The sequence below is a fragment of the Podarcis melisellensis genome (assembly GCF_964234715.1).
Source record: "Podarcis melisellensis genome assembly, chromosome: 17".
In the NCBI taxonomy this organism is placed as follows: Eukaryota; Metazoa; Chordata; class Lepidosauria; order Squamata; family Lacertidae; genus Podarcis; species Podarcis melisellensis.
The window spans coordinates 32,017,471-32,030,430 of NC_138534.1; the positions used below are offsets into that span (position 1 = coordinate 32,017,471).

The following is a 12,960-nucleotide window of genomic DNA, read 5'->3' on the forward strand; positions in this document are numbered from 1 at the left end:
AAGAGTCTGTGAAGGGACTGGCAAGTGCAGTTACAACTGCTGCCTCTGTCTAATTTACTCTTGCGTCGTGAGGGTGAAACGGGATTTATATTGCAATGCACCACGAGCCCCTGAGATCTGGCAGGGAAGGAACGTTAAACAAACGCGGAAGAGTAATTTAACTGATATGCCAAACACAGGGGGAAAGAAGCAGAGCTTTTGGGCGAAAAGCATTTCAGCGCCAGAGTCAGAAAAGCTAAATGGCAGCACCACCACTAATGGACAATGTGGGTGGGGCGCAATCCACTGGGACGGCTTTCCTGGGCAATACTCATCCAACCAATTTTTCGGCACCTTCCTCCCTTTTGCACTGAGCCTTCCTGGAAGGTTGTGGCACATGGGTCAAAAGCCCAGGCTGGACGCCTCTTAAGTGGTACCCAAACCCACCCTAATATGCCTCACGCCTGGAAGGGCCTTTGCAAAGACTCATCCCACAATATGTCCTTTTCGTTTTTTGCAATTCTTTGGAAATGCCTGAGGCTGCAGCCCGTAAACCTCACTGGGGACCGTGGTGGGCGGGTGCCATTCGATTCTAGAGGGATGCGAGGAGCTGTGTAGCAGAAGCAAGTGGGGGTGCCCTTGGCAAGGGACTCGGGTCTTGTGGGAGGGATCCAGTGGCTGCTCCTTCTGCTGAGGCGTGGGCAGCCACGGGGAGGGAGGGCGCGAGAGAGGGATGAGCAGCCATCACTGCAGTGATATGGAGAATCTGATAACAATAACCACGAAGGGGAGGGGAAGGGATCAGCTGGCAACCCAGGCGCTGGTGGGAAACTCACTCAAGGAGTGGTGGAATGGTCTGGCCACTGCCCTTCCTTATTCTTTACCTTAAGGCTTCCTCCATCCATCTCCACGCCAAAGGCACCTAGGCCGGCAAGCTATGGGCATTCCTGGGGGAAGACGGAGGCGGTGACTATCCTCTCTTTCTGCCTCTCCTTGTCAAAGGGGAAACACACCTTCTGCCCCCGAGGGCGCCTGCCAACCCCTTGGGGATGGGGGGCTCGCATCCTGGCAGCAGGTGAGAACCAGCCCAGGCTGCAAAGGGGAGACCCCGCACTCCAGACGTGAGGCCAGCCAGCGAGACCCCCTCCCCATTCTTCCAGACGGGGGCAAACGGCCCTTCCAGCCCAAGGCCCCTTCTTCCCCGCCTGGCTGGCCGCGGCGCTTCTCCGCCCCTCCTTACCGACAGTCCTGGAGCCGATGCAACCCATCCTTCCTCCGGCCCGCGGGGCTCCCTCGTCGGGGAGGGCGCGCAGGAGCAGGCGCAGGAGGCGGCGGCGGGGGAAGCGGCCGCCGCAGCCTGTGCGCACCGAAGCAGAAGGCGGCGGCGGCGGCGGCGGGAGCGGGGCTGCGGAGCGGGGGCTCCGTCACGGCGAGTCCCCAGGGCGGCCCGCCGGGGGCCCCGCAGGGCTGCTCATCCCCGCGCCGAGGGGCGAAGGCGCGCGCGAGCCCGGCGGCAGGCCGAGGCGCCCCGAGGGAGCCGCGCGAGACGCTTCCCCGACGAGCAGCCAGACCCGCCTCCTGCCCGCCCGCCTGCCGTCTCCCTCTCTCTCTGCCCGGCTCGGTGGAAGGAAGATGCTCCCGGGGCTCACGAGGGAGGGAGGCGAGGAGGGAGGAGGGCTCAGATTGGGTAAACAGCTCCCGAGCCCGGCGCGGCGCTGCCATTGGCTGAGCCGGAGCCGCGGCGGGAGGAAGGAGGGAGCGGGCGAGGAGCGCAAGGCGGCAAGGAGACGCGCGCTGCTGCTGGGGGGGGGGGGCGCTATCTGCCAGCTAGCTAGCAGCCGGCCTGGTACACGCCCTGCCATGTGGGGGGGGCAGGTGGGTGGAGAGGAGAGGCTGCAAAGCGGCGTGTTGGCACGTTCACACGAGAAAGCAGAGCGGGTCTCCGCTCTTTACCAGGAGGCCATTTTGAGGCATGCCGCCGTACGAAGCGGCACCGAGGAGCAAACGGGGCGGGTGGGGGGGAGAAAGCCAGCCAGCCGTGAGGGTTCACACGGGTTGCTGCGGCTTCTCCTCCCTAGGAGGCCATGTGCCACGGATGCTTCACTCGAGGTTCCTGTATTGCAGGGGCTTGGACTAGACGACCCTGGAGGTCCCGTCCAACTCTACGGTTCCTGGATTCCATGGGTGGCGGGGGTTCAGACGAGACGCCAGGGTCGTCGCCTCGGGTCAAGGGTCGGAGAGGAGAGTCCGGCGGGCGTCGTAATCCGCACCTGTCCAGAAGCAGGGCCGCCGCTGGTCGGCTGCGGCTGCCAAGCCTGTGCGTGCGCCCACCTGGCTCCCGGGAGAGGGCACTGCGCACAGAAGGGCAGCCGGCGAAGAGCGGCTACGACTGCAGTCGTCTTCGGCCTTCGCCGGCGAGGAAGCCCACGCCTAGCGCGAGTCGACGGGCGCAGGAGGGCGCTGCAGGAGAGGAACAGCGAGGCCCGTCGGGACAGAGGGCGCGAGAGGGATGGGGAGGCCAGCTCCCGGGCATCGCAAGCCCCATAGCAGCCAACTCCTAGGGGCCGAGGGACCCCCCAATAAAATATTGGAGAGTAAGGGTGCCCACTTGGGGAAGTGGGTAAGCCCCGCCCCCATAATCGATCACATGGCGGGGTGCACGCGCACTATTTGAATTGCAATGCCTATCAACTTGGGGGAGGACAGCCCTCTCAAATATTTTATCCCCCCCCCAATACGGTCATTGCTATTCAAATAGTTGTGCGTGCATGGCACCAAACGATCGATTATGCCAGGCGGGGCTTTACCTCCCCCCCCCCAATTATTTTACCCAAGTTGGCACTCCTGGCAAGCCCTCTTTGCCCCGGGCAGACGGCAGGTGCGCGGGGAGGGATAGCGAGCTGGGGCCGCTTTTTTTTCTTTTGGTGGCGCTTTCGGGCTCTGCGCCTCTGACCCAGAAGGAGGCGCGTGCGCCGGAGCCTCCTCGCGTCCGCCGCCGGGAAGTGCAGCGGCGCCTCCGAGCGCGCACCACACCCGCAGTGGACGGCGCGGCATCCATCGCCTGGTCTGCGGCGCGTGCCAGGGGGGTTCCTGCCCGTGCCAGACGGGAGGGAGTAGCGGGGCGCGAAGGAGGGGATCCCCGGTACCAGCAGGCAGATCTGATGGAGAGCTTAGAGGAGGGCGGGAGCCGGCCAGGACGGGGAGGGAGGAGCGAGCTACAGCCGGGGCGACCAGCGCAGCTCCACGCTGTCGATCCGGTCCAAAGGTGCCCTTCCTCTGGCGACCTGATCTTAGGGGAACGCCCGGGAGACCCGCCGGCAGCCCTTAGCCCTCCACGTGGGTCGTTGGTGGGTGGGGGTGATGGGGCCTGCAGGCCCAATGCCAGAGAGACAGCAGCTCTGTTAGTCATTTGCAAGGGCGGGGTGGGGGGGGAGGCGAAAGAGGCACCCTGAAACACTGACAGATATACTGGGGCAGAGTCTTGCCAGGGCCAGAACCCACAGGTGCGTATGACTTCCCCACACAACGCCCTTTCACAGATCCCCCAGCAGGGCTGTGATTGCCCCAGACCATAGAAGCCAATTCCTTTGCACCCCCCAATACAATATTTGAGGGGGCCGCCTCCCCCTCTCCAAGTTAATAAGCATTGCTATTCCAATGGTGCGATAGCTGGGGAGAGACATCTGGCGAATGAAGGTCAACAAACCAAACATTTCGAAAGCTTGCAAATACAACTGTGATTGCTCTGCTACCAGGAATGACCATGTTGAGCAATTGGACCCACAACGTTAGTGCGGACTTTGTTCTGTTTCCAATGGGATTCTTCCCCATTGAAAGCTCCTTGCTAGGAAGAAGTGTCCTAAGCTTAACTCCTTAACATGCCCGTTTCGTCTTATTATTTTTGTTCTGAAGGTGTACACTTAAGAACCAGTGGTACAGCTCAAATACTGTTTTAATCACAGCAATGAGAACACAACCTGTTAAGTTCCTCCTCCCATTGCCAAACTGCAAAAAGCTGGGGTGGGGGCAGCACTGAGCAGAGCTGTGGGGTATGTGTGGCATAGGTAGCTCAGTAGCAGAGCACATATTTGGCCAGGTCTCAGGATCAATCCAGCCAGCAACAAATCTGAGATTTTGTTGAAGTGCTGCCAGACAGGATAGACTGTCTTGGCTAGATGGACAAGTGAGTTCACCTATGTTCCTATGACACGAGCATAAGACAAGTTCTACTGGATCAGACCAAAGGCTCATCTACTCCCGCATGGAAGCAAGACCTGAGCAAGCTTGCCACTCTTTTCCCCCCAGCTCCTGCAATTCTTAGTCTTCCTCCCTCTGACACTGGAGTTGGTATACAACCATTGGGAAAAGTGCATGATCTTCTGCAGAGACACATTCTCAACCCTGGGCCACAGTTCCAGCTGATGTCAGCTTTAATAATAATCAGGGGCACTATTGCTGAACAATGATTTCCTTCCTATGTTTGAGCCAGTTCAGGTGTTACCTGAAGCCATAGCCGAAATTGTTATGGACTGAAGTTCTCACCCTGGGCCAGCAGGGGGATACTGTAGATAGTTCAGGTCCACATATGCAAATAAGGGATCGAAAGTGACGTTCAGTGATTGGATAGTTACAGAAAATGGTTACTGTTGCGTTCTAGAGGAGCTCTATATAAGCAGGCTGGCTGAACCCTTCAGTTCTGTTCTGTTCTGGCCTGTGAATAAACAAGAGCTGTTTGAAGAATCGCTGTGTCGTCTGATATGTTCACCCACAACTTAACAGAAATAGTGCCTGGTTTTTAAAAATCCTACTCTCAGTGAATTGTGCTGGGAGCAGCTCAGGGAGAAGAAACGCCACGGTGCATCTGCAGCAGCACAAAATCTGCCTCAGCTGCAACAAAACATGTCTCTTCCACATCGGGAGAGTGGCTCAGATTTCTTCTCTGTTTATGGGACATTTAAAATTTCAGTTCATCCTTTCTTGAGCATTATAGTGAGAGGTTGCCATGCTTGATGGCTGCCATTTGTGACGTAGCTGCAAGATTTTGTCCCATATACATATTGTGGAGACTGCCCATCTGCTTCAAGGTCAAGGCAAGGTTCCAAATTTGTCATCACCTCCCAATTCACTGGAATCCTGAGCAAGCAAGTTTGAAATTACCAGATGGTTGGATTGCCGCTAGAGGGCTGTGAAAATTTGTGTCCCGGGCTTTTTAGACTCATCTACCTATCTACTGGGACTTGGAGCCTAGGACTTGCGGATCAGAAGGTCAGCATTTCGAATCCCCGTGACGTAGTGAGCTCCCGTTGCTCGGTCCCTGCTCCTGCCAACCTAGCAGTTTGAAAGCACGTCAAAGTGCAAGTAGATAAATAGGTACCACTCTGGCGGGAAGGTAAACGGCGTTTCCGTGTGCTGCTCCGGTTCGCCAGAAGCGGCTTAGTCATGCTGGCCACATGACCCGGAAGCTGTACGCTGGCTCCCTCGGCCAATAAAGTGAGATGAGTGCCGCAACCCCAAAGTCAGCCACGATTGGACCTAATGGTCAGGGGTACCTTTACCTTTACCTTTATACTTTCTGAAACCCAAGGTTGCCAGCTGTGAAATTTCCCCCCCAACTCTCCTACCTCACAACTATCACTACATGCAGGGCACAGTTGCATTGAACCATCCAACCTCAGCCCTGGAACTAGGCACAGCACCAGATAAATGTATTACTGTATGTTGTGTTAAGTGCAAGAGCCGACTGTGATTCTTCAATAGGCACTAAAGGCTAGGAGGTGCTTGTTCAATGTCATTTGAGGGCTGGTGGCTACTAGCTATTTCACACATGACGTTCAGGACCAGGTCAGATGATGGAGACTCTTTGGCAGTTCAAATGCCCAAGTCATTTCGTGTATTTGCTTCTTCCGTTTGTACCCTGTCGTTCTGCCAAACAGTGCTGAGATGCTGGTTGCCTTTAGGGGCGCTGATGTGGTATTAAAGCTAGCGTTGTGTCTGAGTGCTTAGCTGTGCCAATGCTCACCTTGTATATTTGTAAGGAACCCGATGGGGCTGGGCCATGGGCCAGGAACCAGGTGAGTCAGGAACCATGGAATAAAGCCAATAAAGACCAAAGCCAGGACAAAGGGACAACCAGAAATAAAGGTAGAGAAAAACAAGGAAGAATCAAAGAGCAATCAAAGGATACAGAAGCACAAGAGCTCAGAGAGGTCTTGATGCTTAAGGATCAGGAAGCTGTGTTAGTGGGTTATGAGCATATCAAACTGCTTGTGCAGTGGCTGCAACATGCAGTTCAGCAGCCTGCCACATGGGGCAGCCCCACACAGTTCCGAATATTCCTGCCTGTGTGTGTATTTGAGTCCCGACAGAAGCAGATGTTGCACAGAAATGCTCTAAAAATGCCTGGGTTCCACTTTGGGGGCACAGCCAGAGGTGGGAGCTGCTAAGGCACCATCTGTCCATGTTGCAATGGATATATTTCGGTTTGTTCTCCCCGAGGATGTGCACAGGCTGCTTTGAGGTTCTAGGCCTTGCCCATCCTGGCTGGCTGAAGTGGTCAGAAAAGATCTGTCCACCTGAGTCTCAGAGATAGCCAGTGAGGCAGTGGGTAACTGAACTTGGGTGGGAGTTTGTTGTGGAAGGAGTACCGCTTACGCGCACAAGTTCTGTGCAGCTGTGCCACAGTGCCATTGTCACCGGAATGTCAGATTTTTAAGCATTTAATCTGAATTCCCCATTTCTGTGGAAAATTCAAAAAGCAAACACATATGCAGTCACTGCTGATGTGGAATATTGTTTGTGGTGGGTTGGGACTTTTTTATTTCTGGGGGGTGCTTCATCATATATGTGGTGATGTTTCAGTGGACATGCCACACACCCCAACTCCTGTCTGCTCCTCACCAGAGCACAACCCAGCCATTTTGTTTCAGACAGCCCAAATGCCTATTTCCACCAATCACGACAGGCTGAAGGCATGTTTGAATTTCAACAGCCAAAGCTTGAGGACCTCTTCTTTCACATTCACCACAAAACACAAATGGGGAATTGCCTCAGAGTTTGTAACCATAGTGCATACATTGGGTTGGTTTAAAATAAATAAATAATACAGAGGTCTTGTGCAAGGCCTCTTTATCACTCTTGTGTGAGTTTTACACAAATATCACTCTTGTTTAAGACATCCATGTTTAAGGTAAAGGTACCCCTGACCGTTAGGTTCCCTTTCGGATGACTCTGGGGTTGTGCACTCATCTCACTCTACAGACCGAGGGAGCCAGTGTTTGTCCACAGACAGCTTCACGGTCATATGGCCAGCATGACTAAGGCGCTTCTGGCAAACCAGAGCAGTGCACAGAAACACTGTTTACCTTCCGCCGGAGCAGTACCTATTTATTTACTTGCACTTTGACGTGCTTTAGAACTGCTAGGTTGGCAGGAGCAGGGACCGAGCAACGGGAGCTCACCCCGTTGCGGGGATTCGAACCGCCAACCTTCTGATCAGCAAGCCCTAGGCTCTGTGGATTGGACCACAGCGCCACCCATGTCTTGTGCAAGGCCTTTTTATCACTCTTGTGTGAGTTTTACACAAATATCACTCTTGTTCAAGACTTCCATGTTTGACTTCTGTTAAAAACCCAAACAGGCATGGATATTGCTCAGCCACTTCGAAAAATGCACGAGCCTCCATTTTGCCAATTGCAAAATGTTAAAAAGAAAAAGATGTGCAGACACAGGTGTAGAAATACTCGTATACCTGGCGCCTCCAGATGCATATGCCACCAAGCTCTGTCCCCTGATGTGGACACCAAGCAGCACAGTGACAATGAAAATCGGTGACTGAAACAGGGATTTGTGGAAGGTCTGAAATGACCCATTAGTGATAAACCTTCCACTGGAGAGGAACCTTAACTCTGCTGCATTTTCAGCCTTTAGATTCTGCAACTGTTTTAAACTGTCTACTTTTATAGTTGTTTTGAGTTTGCTTTGTGTGTTTTGTTTGAGTTTAATATTTGTTAAGCTTTATGTGTTTTTGCGTAAGTTAGGGCACTTCCAGGGAGCCTGTATAATGAGCCTTTATCCTGATTGGCTTGCAGGGAGAGTATATGTTTGCTATTTAATGAACATCCACTCTGAAATATACTCGGAGTCGAGAGTGGATTTCATACCCTTTATTCAGCTCATAGTGGTGAGGAGGAATGGAAGTTCCTCCAGAATGTCTGCCTTATATACATTATTTACACAATGGGCCCCACGTGATTGGCTAGTTCTGTGATTCTCCTGTAGGCCAATCAGGTTGCGGATTCCCTTCCACCTGGAGCTGGATTGGGTGGCTCCTGTGGACCAATCCGACTGCTGCATTCTGAATCCTATTGTTCTAGGGCCAATAAGACTGCTGCATTTTGGATCCTATTCAACTCAGTACATAACACCCTCTGATTTGTTTGAGCGAGAAGCCGGGTGACAGTTGCACCAAAGCAAGTGTTCTCCTATGATTCCCAGTACTCTTTCAAGTCATTTTACTTAGCACAAAAAGAATCTGATCTTTGGGGGAAGCTGGCTTGTTGCACAAGGCCTTCCAATGAACTGCCGTTGCGCAACTTGAATTTGCTAGTTACGTGACAGAATCCTGTCCAAAACAGCAACGGTCTGGAAGCCCCTGGTATGCTGCTTACGAGGAAACTGATCCTGACCACGGCTGCTGCGTGTCGTGCTGTGCAGACTAATGTGACTTAAGTCACCAAGGCCATGCGTATCTCTCCACTATCCCATTAATTACTTCATTATAATCTAATCCCTTTGATTCTGAAAGGTGGAGAATTCCTTTTTCTACTGTTCTGAAGTCTCCCAAGAATGGTAGACATCTTTCCAGGACATATTTGCGCTGCAAATAACCAGGGCGGGGGAAAGGAGGGACATCACAGAGACTTGTTCCAGGAATCGCTGGTGTGATTGGCTCTTTGTTAGTTCTCTTCGTGTCTTTGTTTTTCCAAAACCAACGAGACTACAGATTCCCCAGGAATGCATGAAATCTAAAAGCATGACATCATGCTATGAAACCTCCAGGAACACATCCAGCCAGGGCTGAAAGTTTCACGCCGTGGAGATGAAGCAGTACCTGATTATTTGTACAATGTCCATTCCGGGATAGTTGAGCATAGCTCATATTACAACTAAATTGTACACCAGCCTGATCACACAGACACTGATTTGAAGTTAATGCTGGTTTCTTGAATCAACCATTCTGTAGCTACGGTGGACTCCACCAAGTCCTTCGAGATCAGTTACCATTCATTCTTCAGCGCAATGTTCTCACACGAATGTGTGGCTGAATAGGATGAGACATACAAATTTCCGTCCTCTAAGGATGTATTCACCACCCCTGCTGAACAAGCTTATTCTGTGTTAATTTAGGCTTGCAGATCAGTTGCAGAGCAAGCGCAGTGAATCTAGTTTAAGGAAATAAATAACACAGGAAACCATGTTTTCATGCCAGTCTGGAGAACTAGTTCCACAGTGGCTGGAGCAAAAGTCCTCTCTGAAGCATAATAATAATAATAATAATAATAATAATAATAATAATTTATAACCGCATTTTTCCATGTGTAAGATGCCCCCATGTATAAGATGACCCCTATTTTTTGAGCCCAAAATTAAGAAATAGTTAATTGCAACATTCCGTGTATAAGACGACCTCCAATTTTAAACTTAAAAAAATTGGGGGGAAATGCAGTCTTATACACGGAAAAATACAGTATTTATACCCCGTCCATCTGGCTGGGTTTCCCTAGCCACTCTGGGCGGCCCCCAACAGAATATTAAAAACACGATAAAAGATCAAACATTAAAAACTTCCCTAAACAGGGCTGTTTCCAGACATCTTATAAAAGTCAGATAGTTATTTATTTCCTTGACATCTGATGGGAGGGCGTTCCACAGGGCTGGCACCACTACCGAGAAGGCCTGGTTCCCTGTAACCTCACTTCTCGCAGTGAGGGAACTGCCAGAAGGCCCTCGGAGGTGGACCTCAGTGTAAGCAAAGCAAGAGGGGAAATTGTCCATTTCACAGGTAGCTTTGTGGGAGGGACAAAAACGAATTCATGGCTCATGGCTATCCACTTTGTAGGTCTGTCTAACATTTGAAGACAAGTTCTGAAAAGACACAAAATAGGTAACAAGACAGAACAACACTTTATTGATGCAGAAGAAAGAAGGCTTTTGAGTTACACATAAATCTTCATCAGTCAGAATGGAAAATCAAAATGCCAGCCCGTACTTATTATTTTTTAGTTAATCCAGGTTACTTCTTCCTGTGAAAAACCCATTAAGTAAAAACAACGGACTATACATCCGCAGTCACTGCTGATGTAAAAGCCTGTTAACACACTTTTTCGAGGTGGGCAGTTAGTCACAAATAATGTTTTGGCGGGTGGTCCCTATTGTCACCCTGCTTCCTCTTGCTCCTCACCTGAGCGCGATCTGGCCATTTTGTTTCCAGGAGCATACTGTACTTGTTTTCTCCAACTGCTGAGAGTATGTTTGAATTTTGTTCAGAAGGACTATTCTCTCAAGACCTCAACATGCATGGGGAGTTACCTTGGAGATTGTAACTGAGGGCTCATCTATACTTTTGCTTGACCTGTATTTTGCTTGTGTTGTGTACTGATTAATTCCTCCAGGTCTAAGAGCTTCTCTGCGGCTGCGCCTTGCGAAAATTGGATTCTACCTGCTGAATTGGAAATTTCCATGCACGGAAAATCCAAAGAGAGACTTTGCTTACTGAGCTTCTGATTCAGCAGGTAAGACTGGATTTTCCCAAGGCACAACTGCAGGACAGCAAGAAAAGCTCTCAGACCTGGGGGGAATTAATTGGTATACAATCCAAACAAAATTTGGGGCAAGTGAAAGTGTGAATGAGACCTGAAGTACACAAAAAACCCATAGAAGTCTTGTGCAAGACCTCTTTACCGGCATGTAAGTATAGCTAAATATCAGTTTTGCACAAGAGCTCTGTATAATTTTTTTAAAGCACCAAATGTAAATGGATGTTGCTGCCTTCTGCCCCCAAAATCTCCATTTGCCCATACTGAAGCATGATAGCCAGGGGCTGATAACATTTGCTCTGTGCACTTTCTGTGAAAAATACATTTTGAAGATGCACACACAGATACAGAAATACCTATATGTGCAGGCCCCTCAAAAGGTGAAGGTGCCAGCTAATAGCACTCAGGGGAGGTAGGAATTGCATCACGAAAATAGCATTTTATTTTTATATTTAAGAGAATTTATAGACCAGACCCCTTAATATTAAAAAATTGTGTAAAATATATATATTTTTAAATACTGACAAGATCAAGGAACTTTAAAAAGCAAGTACAGTGGTACCTCAGGTTACATACGCTTCAGGTTACAGACTCCGCTAACCCAGAAATAGTGCTTCAGGTTAAGAACTTTGCTTCAGGATGAGAACAGAAATCGTCCTCCGGCGGCGCGGCAGCAGTGGGAGGCCCCATTAGCTAAAGTGGTGCTTCAGGTTAAGAACAGTTTCAGGTTAAGTACGGACCTCTGGAAGGAATTAAGTACTTAACCCAAGGTACCACTGTAGACATAATAAGGTTATCATAAATATAGATAAAATCATAATCTAAAAACAAGTAGACATAAGTAAATTATATGTCTGGGTAGGCTTGCGTAAACAAAGCAAAATATTAGCAGGTGTCGAAAGCAGAACAGTGAAGGTGAGGGATTCCAGAGCACGCTAAAAGACTAGCAGACTGATTTTTAGCAAATGCAGAACACAAACTATATACCGTATTTTTCGCTCTATAAGACGCACCAGACCACAAGACGCACCTAGTTTTTGGAGGAGGAAAACAATAAAAAAAATAATTCTGAATTTCAGAAGCCAGAACAGCAAGAGGGATCGCTGCGCAGTGAAAGCAGCAATCCCTCTTGCTCTTCTGGCTTCTGGGATAGCTGCGCAGCCTGCATTCGCTCCATAAGACGCACAAACATTTCCCCTTACTTTTTAGGAGGGAAAAAGTGAGTCTTATAGAGCAAAAAATACGGTAGCACTTTTGAAAGTGTAAGGTCTGAAGGAGTATAGCTTGACTCAAGCAGTCAAGTCGGCATATATAGGGTAAGCATGGGAGGAAAATGGTTGGACACACCTCATTGCGCCCTTTCCCTGAGCTTCGCAGCAACTGTACAGGAAGGCAAATCAGGTAAGCAAACAAATGCCATGACTAGTGTGGGTGCCAATCAGACAACATTTCAGATACTGTACAAAATACATTGACCAGCAGGGGGCTACAAACTATTACAATGACTTCAGAAGCGGAATGGTATCTTTTAAACCAATTGTCTCATGCCAGTAACAAGAGTTAAAAGTCTTTTAGTTCCTTGGAACACACCCTTTCCGGTGTTGTCTAGATCAGGGCAGGAGACAAGGTATCAGAAAGGGAGTGGTCGTGTTGAGATAAATGTTTGCCTACTGGTGATAAACTAACTGTTCTGTAGGATAATTTTCTCATTAAGATCTAAAGCTGTTTGCGTTCCTAAATTATTATTTTTTTGCCTCTTACATATTTTGTTGCACTGTAATTAGAAATACCACAATCTATGGGGCAGTATTTCTCAGGTTTTTGATCCCTGTGGAAGATTTCAGTTTCAGATTTCTGACATAAAAACGAAAGCACACTTTCATCTTAACAGTCGGAAATGTTTACTTTTTTAAAGTTCGCAGCAGCAGGAACTACCAGCCCACAGAGGAGTATAGTAACTCATGTAGAAACGTACTATCTGCCACTTCCTCTGAGAATGAGTCATTCTGCTGTGTTTTTCCATCAAGAATGTTGAACCATGCCGTGGCAACTTGCAGAGCCATCACTAGGAGAGGTTGTCTGCGAAAAGGTGACCCCAGAACAGTGAATTACGCTGAGAATTATGCTGCGACGGGGTGAGCTCCCGTTGCTCAGTCCCAGCTCTGCC

General features: G+C 49.9%; 1 protein-coding gene across 2 annotated transcripts in view; it reads right to left on the reverse strand.

Moving 5' to 3' along the window:
* Positions 1-1,347, reverse strand: part of FAM131B (family with sequence similarity 131 member B) — a 47,331-nt gene extending 45,984 nt beyond the window's left edge. Inside the window, exon 1 of one of the 2 annotated variants that reach the window (XM_081894521.1) lies at positions 1,220-1,347. In XM_081894521.1, coding sequence (XP_081750647.1) covers positions 1,220-1,247 — 28 coding nt within the window. In that variant the 5' untranslated portion in view covers positions 1,248-1,347. Of the gene's footprint in view, positions 1-815; positions 890-1,219 lie in introns of those variants that run through there. The other variant, XM_081894523.1, reaches the window with a different exon arrangement.
* Between the last annotated feature and the right edge of the window lie 11,613 nt (positions 1,348-12,960).